A 16,663-nucleotide genomic window follows, 5' to 3' on the forward strand; every position below is an offset into this window, starting at 1 on the left:
CCCCTCACCCCGCCGCACCTCTGCCCGGCGGCCTCCCGCCCCCGCTTCGCGACAGGAAGCGCCGCGCCCGCGGTACGGGAGCCGCCACCTCACTTCGCACCGGCGGGACCCCCACCCCCCGCAGCAACAACAGCCCCCCAACACCGCAGGGTAAGGCCGTGCTCCAAGGGCAACACCGGCTTGCTGGACCGCGGGGGAGCCCACCCCAGCCAGGGCCCGGCCAACGCCGAGCCGCGCTACCGCTCACCCACGCACGCTTACCGTCCGCGCCGTCGCGCTGCTGACGTCACGGGGGCGACGGCCAATGAGGAGGCGGGGGCGGTGGGCCGCTAGTGTTTGAATCCGGCGGCCGTTACCTGCGCCGCGGCAGTGAGGTGAGTGGCGGCCCGTGCGGGCGTCGGGGTTTGACCTTGTGGGCTCGGCTGTACCGTAGGGTTGAGCCTGGTGTTTGGGGGGTCTTGGGGAAAGCGTTCTGAAGCGGGGTGAGGGGTGAGCTGAGGAGACTAGGTGGGGTCGGGCCGGGCCGCGGCCTCTCGGCTCGAGTGGCGCTGGGCGTTAGCTCCCCGTTACGGTCCGGCTCCGTGGCCGTGCCTCGCCTGCGTTAGCGCCCCAGGGGCGGCTTAGCCAGGAGAGGACAAGTCGGCTGGGAGAGGGCGAGCTTGCCCTGAAGCTGGAAAAATGTCACCGGGAACTCTACTGCTGTTAAGAACGAGCAATCCTTAGGTATCAGCGAGAATGGCCTCTTAAAAGGAAATTCTGGCCTGACATCTATAGAACGTGTTTCTATATCCCATGCAGATGATATTAACGTGAAGCCCCCTTTAACCGTCTCTTTAAACCTATGTGCATTATGATTAACCCCAGAGAAAGCAGATAGGGGGATCCTCCGTGTTTTACTGAAAGACTAGAAAGCACCTTGCTTTGGTCTATGGACACCTGGTAGATTACCTGCAACCTTGTTCTGAAATAAAGGAAAGCCAGTAGTTGATTTAGTAGTTTAAATTGTTGAAATAAGTTTATGAATTTCCGAGGGAAATGCTACTTAGTGTTCTCGAAACTGCTGAATTAGGTTCCCTGTTCAGACAAATTACAGTGCTCTCCAAAGTTCTGCTATCATGGTAGCAGTCAAGAGGGCAAACTGACAAGGGACGGACAGATCCAGCCCAGGTACAAGATGCTAGTTCCATTTAAGTTTGTGAACTGTTTGAAATATTAGGCCTTTCACTCTTCTTTGTCAATTGCAGAAAAGATTCAGTTGCTTCATCTGAAAGAGCCTTGGAAGCAAAGGAGGAGGATAAAAGGGGCAGTTATGTCTGCTCCTAAGGAAGAAGAAGTCTGTAATCATGTGAAAGTGGTGGTCCGAGTCCGTCCAGAGTCTCAAAAGGAAAGAGATGGCAACTTTAGCAAGGTTGTTCATGTTGTTGACCAGCATATATTGGTCTTTGATCCAGAGGAAGAAGTTAGCTTCTTTCACGGGAAGAGACTGGCACATAGGGATATTAATAAAAGAAAAAAGAAAGATCTTAAATTTGTGTTTGATGCAGTTTTTGCTGAAGATTCATCCCAGATGGAAGTTTTTGAGCATACTACCAAAAGTGTTATTGATGGCTTCTTAAATGGATATAACTGCACAGGTAAATTTGTTACTTATTTTCCTCAATTCAGAAACTTCACTGAATTCCTCAATGTTTCTGCCATTGTATCCAAATGCTGTAGAGGCCTTAAAAAAGGCTGAGATAAAAATAAAGCATTTTGGTTTAATTGATAGATAAGAGAGGCTGACTTTTTAGCCTGTGGAAGTTGGGATAGCTCTATATTTTGAAAGTAAGTTCTTGTTAGGCTTACAGCAGGCTTCAGAATTTTGTCTTAAATATGCATGCTAATGAGGGGAGTCTTCTAGAAAGTTATTCAACCAGAAGAGTTGTGTCACACAGTGTGTGGTAGCCTGCTTTATGAACTCTTTTTAAGAGCTTGGGTTTTTTAATTGATGAGTGGAACATGGTGAGGAAAAGAAATACCTATCTGCAGTAAATTGATGGCTTAGGATTATGGGAATAAGCAATTAATATTTTCTTGTAAATTGCCAGTGAATTAATTTTAAATTGAAAAGTCAAAAATAAATATAAGTTTGAAATAGTTTTCTGACTACAGCTGTAGGTAAAGCCTAAGAAAGAAACTTGATTGACTTGTGAAAACAGCTGTGCAGAGTGACACAGGTGTGCAAATGTCCTTTTGACACTTGTTGTCTTGATGAGCTTACAGGTGGTATAAAGTACATGTTTTTGCTTTGTTGCTCTTTTGTGGAAATTCAGTGCTTGCTTATGGTGCAACGGGAGCTGGAAAAACTCATACAATGTTAGGTTCCCCTGAAGATCCTGGAGTGATGTATTTAACCATGATGACACTTTATAATTGCATGGATCAAATAAAGGAAGATAAAATATGCAATGTTGCTGTGTCTTATTTAGAGGTAAGCGAGTGCCTGCGTTTGATATGTTGTTTTTAATAAGGTGTATTCTAATCAGTAATGTCAAGCTGGTTTTGCCTTCCCTCATCCCTTTCTGGGTCTTGACAAAATGTGTCCCTGATAGGTATGGAGCTGAACTGTGCTCCACGAATTTTATGTTATGTATAGACACCTTTTTACTATTTTACAGAAGGTTGCCCTAAAAGGACTATATCTTCTTATGTATTCACTAAATGTTCTAATGATTTCAGTCTTGCTAATCACTTACATCCCTCTGAACATCTGTTGATGTATACAACATCTTTTTGAGGTTATATTTCAGGATTTCACAATAAAACCCTATAAACAAAATGATATCTAATCCCTGTTAAGGTGATGTCTTTTTTAAAGTTTTCAGTTTATTTATCTGAGATACAGTACAACTGCTTGAATTAGATTTGCTACACCAATGGTTAACTCTTAGCAAGTAGCCCTTTTGTTCTTTGTGGCCTTCTCTCCTCCCTTCAACTTTTTTGCATCACATACCTGTTATTATAAGTAGCTGTTTGTGCACTGCTATCAAGCAGTAGTAGTGAAATTGTTACCTTGTAGCCCCCTCAAAGCCTTAATGGAAGGATAGTTAGTGTTTGGGAGGAGGAGGAGGGAAAAGTTTGCTTTGGCATGTGCTATTTCAAGTGCTTCCATAGACCAAAAAATAAGGTAATTAAGAAATTTAATAGAAGTACATTTGGATTAAGACATCTTGCTGAAGGTATCTATTATGAAGGGTAATATAGAACAATAAATGCTTTGGCCTCATGCTTACTGCAAAAGTGTTTTTAAAAAAAAAAAGGTAACCTTTTTAAAATTAAGAATAAAGGTTACTTACTAAGAAAGAGTGACTCCCACTTCAATGGCTAAAAAAAAATCATGCAAATTTAATTATTTCAATTTCAGTATAGGAAAGCTGTTTGGCAAAAAATCTGCAGAATTAATTTCTTACTTTGTCTTGAAGTATTAAAAAAGACTGATTTCTGGTTAGTTAAGCTTAATCTTTTCAAGTATGGTAGTATAGTTTTATCAAATGATTTTAAATTCCTTTTCAAAGGTTTACAATGAACAGATCCGTGATCTGCTGGTAAATTCTGGACCTCTGGCTGTTCGTGAAGATAACCAGAAAGGAGTGGTAGTTCAAGGGCTAACATTACATCAGGTATGTAAATAGATATTGAAATTCAGGAAGCCTCACAAGGTGTTTGGGGAAAATGATGAAGTTTTGAATGATCTGTGAAAGCTGTATGCAACAAGGTAGTTTCCTAGTAGGCTTTTTTTCTGGCCATAATCACTAGTATTTTAGTAACCTGCAAGCATAATTATGAAGTTATTATTATAAAAGCATGTTGTGGAAGAAACTGCTAATATTCTTGAACACAAATGGATAGAAGTATTTGTTCCTTTTTATTGAAAGGGTACCATTGCTTTGATGCCCATCTTCAGATTTTGGAAGACTTCTTTTTTGGCTAAAACATCTTACATTTGTTAAAGAATTTCACTGCCTTCAGTGCCATCTTGGACTGTTCTACACCTCTGCAATGTCTCGGGGTTGTTTTTATTTTTAAATAGCCGTGTTTGAAAAGTTCCACGTTATATTCCTTTACCAGGCTGCATAACTGTTCTTTGGCAAAGTCAGTGACAGCAGGCTTTTAGTGTATGTTATGTGCTACTGTAGCTTCCAGCTTTTGTGTACGTGGAATTGTAATTCAACAGGAAACAGTGCTGTTATTAGTTTGTGTCTTTGTGAACACCATGCTTCCCAAAGCTTGGTTTTTGTGGGGAAAAAAAATAGTATATCACTGTTTAATACATGAGTAGAAGAAAGTATAATCATTCTTATATAAGATTTCTTCTGAATGTGGAGAACCTTGGCAGATTTGTTTAAAATGCTTACTAAAAAAACTGTCTGGTTTAAATTACTGTATTTATTAATTGCTTGCTTTTTGTATCTTACTGCTTTTTAACTGAGAACATTTGTTTAAAGTGCCTCAATTCCAAACCAGGAGATTTCTTTAATTTCTAGGTAACTAAAATTTTAAGTGCCTTTATTTTTTTTTAAGATGAATGTTAATGTATTTTAGAATCCCCTATAGTTGACAAAAAAAGAAAAAAAAACTCATGCATTTATCTTGTGCTGTACCATTAAAGCCTAAATCAGCAGAGGAAATACTTCAAATGTTGGATTATGGAAATAGAAATAGAACACAGCATCCCACAGATGTAAATGCCTCCTCTTCCCGGTCGCATGCTGTCTTCCAGGTAAGACAATACACAGGGTATGTACAGTAGTCATTACTATGAGTTGTAGTTACTGTTTAAAGTTGAATGCAATGAAAGTTGTTCCTTTTTTTGGGTTCTTACTCAGCGTTGAACCTTAGTTTGGTGTGAGAGGAGATTAAAGTTTTCCAGTTTAGTAATCTTGCTGACATCTCATTCTTTGTAAAGATGTAAAAGATCATAGGGATTATATTTGAAAAATCAAGTTCAATTAAAAGCTCCCTGGGTCCAATAGTTTGAACTAATACCCCTTAGAAGAAATCTCTTTTCTGTAAAACTGTGATTTTGAGCCTTGAATATACTTCCCTATTCTAATCTCATAAACTGAAAGTTGTTGGGTGGTGTTGCTTTTTTAATGCTTCCTGGTTTCATTCTGTTGCTCAGCATTTTTCTAGAAAACATATTTTAGAGAATGCAGTTATGTGTCTGACAAACTGAGAATCTCAAGTAGTACTTTCTCATCGTCCTTATTTTGGTTAATGTTGATTTTTACACTGAAGTGTATGTGCCAAAATGTAGAATAACTATAGCAGTATATATACTCTGAAAATATTTCCACACACATGCATCATCAAAATAAAGTACTGATGTTTAGATTCCATAGAGGAGTTTTGCATGTGTTGTACAAATCTAATAGAACTTAAGACTTCTCCAAAGATACTGCTGTTTGTTTACCACCACCTTATCCTTCTGACTCCTCTTAAATACACCCATACTTTTTAAAAATACTGTTTAAAAATTATTCCTGTTAGCAGAAATATTTTGTTGTTGTTGTTTCCTGGTGCGTTCTGCAAAGCACACAATCTTCAATTATGTATATGTTGCCATTCTGGGTTGCAAAATATTAAAATAAATTTGAATTCTGGTCCTTGCATTGCAGCTAAACTTGTAACTGTTAGCCTGTTCTTAACTGTATCTGCTGAGTTAGGCAAAGTTAGCACTCCAGAGCTCGACTGTCAATACTAATGACAAAATAACTTAGTAACAGATAGTAAATGTGTTAAATACTTCTAAAATATGTAACGGAGCAAAAGGCATTCCTAATCTAAAAGCTTCTGTATTTTCTTGTATACTTTCAGCTTTTGTTTGATATTGCTGTTATTAATTTCCATGGAAGCCTTACCCATGGTTGCATATTTAATGCAAAGTCTAGTTACAAAGTTGTTAAGTTTGAGAGCTGCATTGTTGTGTATGTGTGCTGCCTTTAATAAGGCACAAAGTACAGTGCAGCAGACTGATCTCAGAATGAACTGCTGATTTCTGTTTCTTAACCTGCTGGGCTGCAGTGTCATCACTCCCTCCCTCTTACTCAGGAAAAAGCTCTGAATTGTGTGATCTGGCAGGCTTTGTATTCTCTGGTCATTTCTAAAAGTGGCAAGCAATTAAATGAATTAGATGTTACAGATTCATAGTGTCTTTAAGAAGATGACATTTCTGTGAACAGGGATGATGGAGAGTTTGTCTTGTCCAGCCAATGTTCTGTATTTATTCTGGTAAACTGATCTCACTTTAGATATATCTACTTGTTAGTGCAAGTTGTGCATTCACCAAATAACCTATACTGACAAAAAAGGCTTATATCATACAATACTTTTGTTGGAATGTGCGACTGAAAAAAATGGGTTTGGTACACTTAATCAGATTTACGCTTTTTTAAAATTTATCATTTCGAACTTTGCTTTACAGACAGCAAAAGCAAACTGAATACAAATGCTTGCAGGTTAAAGGATTGTTTACTTTATTATAAATTGTATTATTCTATAATGAAGTCTATAATTTCTAATTAAAACTATAATGTAAACAAAGATCCTCTTGTATCTGAACATTGTAGAATTGCAAATATTTCATTTCTCTGTGTATATATATATATAATATATTTATTTAGGATGCAGCTTGTTTGCAACGCACTGAACAAAAGTGGTCACGCTTGGTGGTTTTGTAAATGCTTTTCATATTAGGTTACAAAATGAGCATGCTTCGGGTGTTTTTTCTGTGTGCGTATTACATACGCACTGTAAACTGGTGTGACGCATAAGAAAGTACAAATAACAATCCTTTGACTGGTTTGTGAAATACTGTTACAGTGAGCATCTGACTTGAGAAGCAAAAAGTGTATACTTCTGCAAGTCACGTATATTAAGCTCTGAATGATTTTTTTCCAGAGATGGTTCTTGTTGATAATGGAATTCTTCAGACTGCTCAAAGTCATGTGTACATTTTTGTCTTTGAGCTTGAGATAACTGGCAGAGCAATTTCTGGACTAATTCTTTGTGTTCTTTATTTGTTTTTCTGTGTCCTCATAGCAGTAGTAGCCAGTCAGTAGCCACAATTATGTAAAACATACTGCCTGTCTCTTAGCCGGTCTCTGTATGCAGTTGCAGACAGTTAAAACAGCATGCTTGATTAAACTTGATATACGTGGACAAATGTCTGGGTGTTAAAACTCTTGGAAGGAAAAGACCTTTCAACATAAAGATTAGACTTTGCCATGTCACAACTGGAAGCACGTTCTGCTGTGTACTCAGCGTTCATCTCCAGTGCACAGTTAATTCACAAAAACTGTCAAGCTGATTATGTTCAAGGATACCATAAGTAGTAAAAACTCTCTGGTGTTCTTTTCAATATTCCTAATCCAGTTAACTCTCATAACGATCCTGAATGTCTGTTGTGTTTGTCTTTTGAGATGGTCTAGATGTCAGTCGAGATAGTTAATTGCTTTTGCTTAAGGGTTATTTTCTGTAAGTGCACAAATGAATGGTAAAAGTCGTCATTTGTTCTGTGAGATGATCAGCTTGAATGTGTAACTTATAAATGTCTACTATCATGTGTTCTCAAAGATGAGTTAGTGCAGCCTTTGAATAATAGCTTGAGTGAATGGGTTTTAAGCCTTTTTCACAAAAGTGGCTTTATGCTGGAGGAGGGGTGGATTATGTAATTTATGAAAAATAGGTGTGTAAATTAATGCTTAATAGAAATGCTGCATCTGCACGTACCATTTCAAAGGCATATTACTGTTGTTGACTAGTACAATGAATGCAACTGGAAGTTTAACATTTAAATTAATGTGTATAGGTTTAAGCAAATACACAACCATACACCTGTTTTAGATTATCCAAGAACTCACTTTATCTACTTCATGCACTTAATAGCAGCACTGGCATCTGTAAGGAATAATTACTAACTAGTCAATTAGCACTAAAGGTAATTGCTTATGTCAGTTTCTCATCTATTTCCACAGATCTGTGACATCCTGCAAAACATGTCTTACCTGCTTATCCTTTATGGCCTCTTTGGCTCCACAGATATAAATGATGAGAAATCCCTATTGCTGTCTTGATGCCTCTTCATTTCTAAATTTTCTAGTATTTGAAGAGTTACTCTTCTTTGTAGAGATCGGTTGTCTTTTATGCTGGCTTTGGTTTTTCTTGTTAACTCTATTGAAGCAGGATGTTTTCTGAAACTGACGAAGGAAGTAGTAGAAGTCTTGGCCCGGGACACCTTGAGCTGATTTTAGAGGCACAAGTTTTGCCTTGCTGTATGATCTGTCTTGGGTTTGAAATCTCTATCTAGGTCAGGCAATTGCTGCATCTGAAAGTAAAATCCCGATTCCACACTGTTCTACTGAAAGTGTTCTGCTGACGGACAAAGAAATAGAAAAGATTCTGCTTTGAGGCATTTCCTGTATCTTTTGAATTCTTATAAAAGCTTGAGTCATACAACATAGTTTGGCTGTCACTCCACCTTTCTCTACTTCGCTAATGATAGTTACTGGATGCTGGTAGAGTGCTACTAGCCTGCGAGAGATACTTTACCAGCATAAGTATAGGGAAGTGGCTTTTTTGTTCTTTTTAATTTTTTTTCTTATGTTGTACTAGAAATAGTACAACAGAATTTAGTTGTATTGTTTGATATAGAAACATGTCTGTTTGGTATAGACATAGGTTTTGTGGCAAGTCATAAGAATTTTATTCGCTCCCAAGACTTGTCAATTTTTTTCCGGTTACATATTACTGTGGAGACTTCGTTTCTCATGCGCAAAGCTTAAAGCTATGGAACGGGTGAGATACTGTCATTATTAGTCAATGATTTTGTATATATGTCAACTTTCCCAATTCACTGTTTAAAAGTGCGTTCATGGGAGCACCGGTAACCATTGGCTGTAAAAATGGCAAGGCACTTAACGCAAAAGAAGTGGAAACTTGCAGAGAATCCTAAAAAAGCAAAAGCCATCTAAGGATAACTGTAATTCTTCTTACTGACTGTGTAATCATGCTCTGCCTGCTTCTTCATAAACCTGAAGTTAGCATTTAGTTCCTTGTATATCTCCTGTACTGTGAAAATTTCAGGAAAGAAGGCATGAGGAGGAACCAGTGGCCTCAGGGGTCACAGCTTTCCAAAAGACCCTGTAGTAGTGTATGTTTTCACAACAGTAAATGAGTATTATTTACCTATTAATGGTAGTTGAAGTCTAAATCACTGGAAGTCCAGCTTTTTTCCTGGTTTATCTCTCTGTATGACTTTATGGCATACCCTAAAAGGGGCCTTTAAAAAAATAACATCTTTTTCAGTTTGAAGTGCAGTAGTATGTTGTACATCTTGAGTGCAGGAGAATCAAGAGCTATTTTAGCTGTGAAATTCATTTGAAGCTCACCAGTCTTCACCACTGCAGTAAGCCTGGGCCCAGCTGCACACTTAATCCTCTGTAGCGGGACGGGGGAAAGAATCAAAGGGGCAGAAGCAAGAGGGAGAGGATAAGTCTGTGGTTCCCTTAAAAAGTTAAGGGAGTGCAGGGGAAGCAACCACTTGCCACTGGCAGACTGATGCCCAGCCAGTCCTCAAGCAATGGTTACCTTGGAGAAACTTTTGATCAGTTGGGGTCAGCTGTCCCCTTGCAACCTCTTGCGCACCGCCTTGACGCCTACAACTGCTGTTCAACAAAAGCTAAGCGTTGGTGTGTACTGTGATCAGCACTGTTTCGAGTCACAAATCTGAAAGCACCATCCAGGCTGCTATGCAGAAAATCAGCTCCATCCCAGCCAAACCCAATGCAACCACACTCTGCTTGCTTTTTTTTTCCCCTAATAATACCTAAAGCAGGTCAGTTGAAGAGGTAAGTATCAGAAATGGATTCACTGTTTTCCATTAGGCCAAACTGCCTGTTGGTGTTAGATAGGTACCGAAAGGTTTAACTTGGATTCCAAGAAGGATTCCAATAAGAATTTCTGAAAACAGTTGTTACAGGGTAAAATTAACCTACTCCTTACAATAACAACAGACTGGTTAGTGGTTACTTCTTAATTATTTTCCTTTTTTTTTATTGTAGATTTATCTGAGACAGCAAGATAAAACAGCAAGCATTAATCAAAATGTTCGCATCGCCAAAATGTCTCTCATTGACCTGGCAGGATCTGAACGTGCCAGCGTGACAAATGCCAAGGGGGCTCGTTTTAGAGAAGGAACAAATATTAACCGCTCCCTGCTAGCTCTTGGAAATGTCATTAATGCCTTGGCAGACCCAAAGGTATGTGCTGCTTTCCCACTTCTGCACCTCCTAGCATTCTGAAAACATTTTTAAAAATAGTAAGTGCTCTTTAAGTAATGGGGATTACATTGCTGATGCTTCTCACATCATAACTTTCATTTAAGGTTTTCTTATGGCTTTCTGCCATCATCTCTGTGATAGCTGAAAGACAGTTCCAGTGGGAAAGAGTTCTCAAGAAGTGTGCTGCTACCCGAGGATAGTGTCAAAGATGAATGTACCTGCTTTTCTTAGCCACCTTTTTAAAATCAAACATGTACAGGAAGTTGTATGAGTAGAATAGGCTTACAAGGACAAAGATTTTTCAGAGGTTTATGCCCTTCAATCTTGGGGGAAAAGGCTTTTGTAGGAGAAAACATCTAAAGTTGAGGGGGTTTTGAGCTCTAACATATGTGTGCATACCCACATCCCCCACTGTCCCCCACCCCCTGCTCACAGTAGCAAATTACTCTCCTGATCTGGCTCACCAGCTCAAGGGAAGGAGTGGGCACATGTGTGGGAGAATGACAAAATCTGAATTTTAGCAAAAGTCAAGTCCATGGTGTACAGCTACACCTGTTCTGTCCTTCTGGTCAGCTAGCAATTTCCCCCTTCAAATATGCCAGGAGAAAACAATCAGAGCTTTTACTACCCTTCTTGATGCTGCACGTTCTCATCACCACTTTGTTGGAATGGGAGGCAGAATTTAAAATCTGTACCATGGACATAAGTAAGATTTTTTTTTTTGTGTTGAGTTACTTGGTGTGGGTTTGGGGTCTTGGTGACTTAGCTTTGTACCATGAGATTAATATTATGTAAGTATGATTGAAAAAAAGCTTCACAGAGCAGACTGGGTTGCGTGAAAAGGTTGTGGAATCTCCATCCTTGGAGACGGTAAAAACCCAACTGGGCATAGTCCTTGACAACTTACTTCAGCTGGCCCTGCTCTGAGCAGAGGGATTGGACTAGATGAATCTTGAGAGACCCTTCCCAACCTCGATTATTCTGTGAACTGAAAGAAGTTTAATGCAGTCTACCTTTTATGTTGATTGCACACATTACAAACATAGTTGTTCCGTGTCCAGGCATCAGAAAGTAACCTGGCTAACGCGTGTGTTACAAATGTTTTAAATATTCCAAGAGACTTACAAATTTACATCTGAAATGGATTTAAGTTTGAGGAAAAATTACTTGTATCAAAGAAAACTTCCAAGGCTGTTTGTCATGTTTTATGGCATTGTTGAAATTCTAAGCAGACTTTTAGGCAGATGAATAATTACAGTACAGTTGTCTAACCCATAGAAATGCATATAACTCTTTCTAGAGCAAGAAACAGCACATTCCTTATCGAAACAGCAAACTTACTCGTCTATTGAAAGATTCTCTTGGAGGAAATTGCCGAACAATAATGATAGCTGCTGTTAGTCCGTCTTCTATGTTTTATGATGATACATATAATACTCTCAAGTATGCAAACCGAGCAAAAGATATAAAGTCTTCTGTGAGTATGTTGGTATTTATTGATCCTCTGTCAAAGTATAATAACGTAGTGTTAAGAGAAGGAAAATTATTTCTTTCAGAAGATTATAATTTCCTTCAATTTTGTCTGAACCTTTTTTCAGTTACCTTCTTTCTTGCAGTCAGCTCATCTGATTGATGGATGTAGTAGATACTAGTTCTGGCCTAAAAGCAATGTAGCTTCATTAATGGGATTATGCTGCCAGTTTGGAAGTGTTTTGTGAGCATCAAATTTAGAAATAGTCCTCAGCTGGTAGAATTCACAATCAGTTTCAGTATCTTACTATTAATTTCTCAGGGAACTGTAAAGCATATTAAAGAAATACCTGAGCAATTGCATAAAAGCCACTCCAGGTTTGTTACAGGCAGAATTCAGCTGGGCCAAGAAGCAAAATGAGATTATATTGATAAATAAAAAGCTACTGGTGTGTCCTGTCTACTGCTCTCTATTATTCTGATCTTTTTTTCATAAACAGTTTTATTGCAGTTTGTGATTTTTTTTTTAATGTGATATGGGGTTGACTGTAGTTTCCACTTGTTGCATACTTAAAGATAGTTTTTATAACTAAATTCACAAGCTGTGCATTAAATAAAACTAGCCTGAATAAATGCAAAATGTGTACGTGCATGTAAATGTAATTATTTTTTTGTTCTGTTGAGGGGAAATTTCATGGCCATTGATATGTAACAGATGACTTCGAAAGCAGTGTGTCACATTTTTGTTGTGCAAGTCAAGATTTTGTTCATCCCTTATAATATAATGCGAGTATAATTATGTAGTAGGTAAAGTATATTTATTATGCAGGAAAACATGAAAGAGCCTTCTAAATTCTAATTTGTTTCTTTTCTTTAACAGTTGAAGAGCAATGTTGTGAGTTTGGACAGTCACATAAGCCAGTATGTTAAAATTTGCAACGAACAAAAGAAAGAGGTATGTTAAAAATGTGTTGTTAAAAGTTTGGAAGATAAATTGCTATAACTTCGAATACAAAAAATGTTTATGGGATTGAACCTATGAGGCAATATTGTACTAATTCTCCTATACAGCCTTTTGAAGTAAGAAAGTTTTGTCTTCTACAAGGAATATCACCTACTACCATTAGTAAAGCTTTTCAAGGCATAAGCACAGAATGATAAGGTTAAAGAAACGGAAACAACTATATTCCAAAGGTACCTTTTTGTTTTAGATCCTAATGTTGAAAGAGAAACTGAGAGAATATGAAGAAAAGCAAGCAAGCATTCCGGAAAATCTTACAGCTGCGACGCTTCCAAACACCCAGCAAGCAGAAATACAAAGGTAAATTAATCACAGTACAATCCCACTTAGAAATGGGAGTTTGCATAGCTTGTAAAAGTATTTGTAAAACAAACTTCATGTTTTCAATATTGATTTCCTCATTTTTAACATTGCTTTACTTAAACTAGGTGTGGGTTTGCATAACTTATCGCTCCTTTCCAGAACAACTTGGTGGTGGATTTAAAACAAACCCAAAGTCATGTACTTGAAGTATCCTGATATTAACCTTCTATTAATAGAATAGAAACAAAAACTTCCTGATAGATCTGTCTATGGAACAGTCACACTTGGAGGATGATAGAATTCCATTTCACAGGACTCTTAAAACTAGGCAGAGTCCTTTAATAACAGGAAGAAAAAAATCCTTTTTCTGGTAGGAAGCTTATCTTCATAACCCCAAAAAAGTGAAAGTGTCTTACAGGAGAAAGTTACGGTAGTTTTATATTATTGGTAAACTGGTCAAGATCTAGACTTTTAAAATCAAGAGGATACATTTTGGTGAAACAGTAGAATATTAAGTTGTTATTTTTTTTTAGTAACTCTAGAAGCACATTACCAAACAGAACTTGGCAGTCTCTTGCATTATGCAAAAATTCCAAAACTACACAGTTCTAATGGTGGTGTTTCTACTCACAGTCTAGTTCAGTTACTTTAGTAATGTGTGTGTGTGCATGTGCAGGAAGTGACACGTGCACATGGCAGGGAGGAGCGTATGAAAGCTAGCTTTCAGCAAAGCTACTTAACAGCTCGTTTTTGTGGATAGAATGTAGTTTGTGTAAATGACAGCAGCTGCTGCTGGCAGATACTACTTCAGTAGTATCTTTCCAGCAAGGTTTAAGAGAGGCAAGAACTTGAAGCTCTTCTTTCCACAGAGAGTGTAATTTGTTTGTAGGTTCCTTTCTATTGCTTTAATGTTTCATGGTCTTTTATTTCCTCTTGGTGATGTTTTTGTCTGTCTTTTCTGATGTGACAGTCCTCTCATGAGAACACACACAAAGTAACAAATTGAAGCATGTGAGGTGAATTTGTTACAGAAGGCAATCTATTCCATAAGAAGGTTAGGTTTTGGTGTGAAAGTTCCTGGATCTGACTCCGCATATCTCATCACATATTTCTGAGATATTGACCTAGGTTTATTCAGATAAAGTTTTTTGTGTTGGCTCTTTGAATGTAGTATTTTTTTAAACTGAAAAACCTGAGGCAAAATTATAAACCCATTCAAAGCAAAATGCTCTGTAACTGAGCATTTTACTGGCATTCCAGAAGTTTCAATAAATGTCTTGAGTTATTTAAATTTAATTTTCAAAAGTAGTGTAGGTTTCTGAGTCACATTGAGAGTTCTGACAGATTTCCTGTGTATTTTTGCACTGTACATTTTTAATGTTAACTAAATTTCCTGTGATTTGCCCTTTATTTCATTTGGGGTGTGTGTGGGAAGAATCAGTTGAGGGTAAGTCTTTTCAAAATGCTGGACATCCTGACATGTATGCCAAGATTTGTTGGTCAGAAAGTTTGGGTTTTAATGTTCTGGGAGTGTTGCAGAATGGCTGTGTGATCATGGCCATGACTCCCTTAAAGATCTTTGTGAAACAAAGTTAGCGTAAGTTAGCTGAAGCAGGCCTTGCAGCTATGCTGAGGCATGCTGATAAGGAAGCTGAGAAAAACACTGACCTTGTGCCTAATGTTGTAAATAACTTTGAGGAATTCGCGTAGACAAGAGAGGAAAAAAAAATATGTAGCTAGCTATCCGCAGAAACTGCAAGTAGGAGGACGTATGAAAAAGTAACCCTTTAGAGCTTAGCCAATCAGCAGAGGACTAGTAGGCATAATTAACTGGAACTGTATATAAGACATAATCGCGCCGTAATAAATCGAAGCTTGCTTTATCACTCATATTGAGTCGGCCGCGTGCTTCCCCTCGCTCGTCATGGGAGATCCACAGAGATACGTATAAGCCTATCCCATTCCCATTAGGTATCAGCAATAAAGTGGCTGTTCCGTTTTCTTCTTCCTCATAAGGATCCTGTCAGGTTCATCTTACTGATGGTGTGGGTGATGAGTTGATTTCCCCCACAAAACAGGTTTTACAGGTTGTTTTTACAGGTTTTGGAGATATTCTGTTGTCTACTCCCTTGCGTTTGGGACAGGGTAGAGCGCTTCATCCACAATCCTGTTTCAGTACAACTACCTGTGGCTTTTGTTTCACTGTTATCTGGAAGAGACTCACTGATTACACAGCTTGCTCAAATCCAAAGGTCATTCCTGCTCCCTTTGTTGTCTAAGGCTTGCAGATGTATTGTCTGTCAACCTTTAAGCCTTGAACCTGTTCAGGTAGACAGTGGACACTGGCTTTGGAACTGTCACTGACAGGTCCACAGGCTCTTAGAGACTAGGTAGTCCAGCAAGTTCATAACCTGGATATACCTACAGGATCACTTTGTCATATTTAAGTGAAGAAGAGAGGGTAAAAATAACTCCATAAGAATAGAAGTGTGCTTATTGAAAGAGTCAATGCAGCTCAAGGCAGGAGCTTTGCAGAGGCATCTATACTTGATGCTATATTTGTGACACTGATGACTGTACACAAAAGGCTGACTTACTGGTAATAGTTCCTCACAGTGACTGTACATAGAATCAGAATCCGCAGCCTCTCAGATTATGCCCAGGGTTTTACTGTGAGGGAAACTGAGAGGATTCACCCTCATCTCTTAATTGCTGCGTTTCCCAGGCAGCTGGGAGGAGGAACTATGTTTCTATGGATACTATGGAGGGAAAAAAATATCCAATCAGTTATTCAGTGGACATGATTGCATAGATAGTAGCAGTGTAGGGTAAGAACTCTGATGCTCTGCAGCTGACTATTATGATTCTTAAAGAAATATTATTTCTAAATTCTGTGTGGTGAAGTACTTATTTTTACCTAGAAATGATAGTATTTGCTGGATGCTTTTACGTAAAACCATTTAATTTCTAAGAATTCTTTTGTTAATTCTTTTCGGTTTTAAATGAGAGTAATAAGACACTGGAATAAAAGACTCAGTTACTCAGACTTTAGACTATAAAATGGAATTGCTGCTTCTGAAACATACTGGCAAGAAGTCAACTACGTAGTTCCTTGCTCCCTAGTTGAACCTGTGTGTTATTTATGGAGTATTTACAGTGTGGTACTTAATTTTATGATTTTTATATTAAACACTGTATAATGATCTCAAATGATGCATATCTTCAGAACATTTGCATGTTAAACTGTGCCTTATGTAAAGTTTTAATAAGTCAATGGGATGTTATGAAATGGCATGTATACAAGGTTGGTTATTACTGTGATATACAGTATCTTCTATCACAGAATCATAGAATGATTTGGGTTGGAAGGGACCTTAAAGATTGTCTAGTTAAAGCCCCGCTGCCATGGGCAGGGACACCTTCCACTACACCAGGTTGCTCAAAACCACATCCAAACCACATTTGGGCTGTGCTGTACTGCTTTTTCAGTATTCAGGAGTGAAATGAAAGAGCACAACTTCTGAAACTTATATTGCATCAAGATAATGCT

General features: G+C 38.3%; 2 protein-coding genes across 4 annotated transcripts in view; one reads left to right on the top strand and one right to left on the bottom strand.

The window, feature by feature from the left end:
* Positions 1-282, bottom strand: part of METTL15 (methyltransferase like 15) — a 95,487-nt gene extending 95,205 nt beyond the window's left edge. Inside the window, exon 1 of one of the 2 annotated variants that reach the window (XM_037401552.1) lies at positions 262-282. The gene's annotated coding sequence lies outside the window, so the exon portion shown is untranslated. Of the gene's footprint in view, positions 1-247 lie in introns of both variants that reach the window. The other variant, XM_037401550.1, reaches the window with a different exon arrangement.
* Positions 283-300: 18 nt separating this feature from the next.
* KIF18A (kinesin family member 18A) overlaps positions 301-16,663 on the top strand; it is a 42,204-nt gene continuing 25,841 nt past the window's right edge. The window contains exons 1-9 of one of the 2 annotated variants that reach the window (XM_037401542.1): positions 301-374; positions 1,245-1,634; positions 2,313-2,470; positions 3,555-3,659; positions 4,649-4,759; positions 10,101-10,298; positions 11,620-11,796; positions 12,670-12,744; positions 13,001-13,110. In XM_037401542.1, coding sequence (XP_037257439.1) covers positions 1,310-1,634; positions 2,313-2,470; positions 3,555-3,659; positions 4,649-4,759; positions 10,101-10,298; positions 11,620-11,796; positions 12,670-12,744; positions 13,001-13,110 — 1,259 coding nt within the window. In that variant the 5' untranslated portion in view covers positions 301-374; positions 1,245-1,309. Of the gene's footprint in view, positions 375-1,244; positions 1,635-2,312; positions 2,471-3,554; positions 3,660-4,648; positions 4,760-10,100; positions 10,299-11,619; positions 11,797-12,669; positions 12,745-13,000; positions 13,111-16,663 lie in introns of those variants that run through there. The other variant, XM_037401543.1, reaches the window with a different exon arrangement.

This window comes from Falco rusticolus, chromosome 10 (genome assembly GCF_015220075.1).
Source record: "Falco rusticolus isolate bFalRus1 chromosome 10, bFalRus1.pri, whole genome shotgun sequence".
NCBI classification, from domain to species: Eukaryota; Metazoa; Chordata; class Aves; order Falconiformes; family Falconidae; genus Falco; species Falco rusticolus.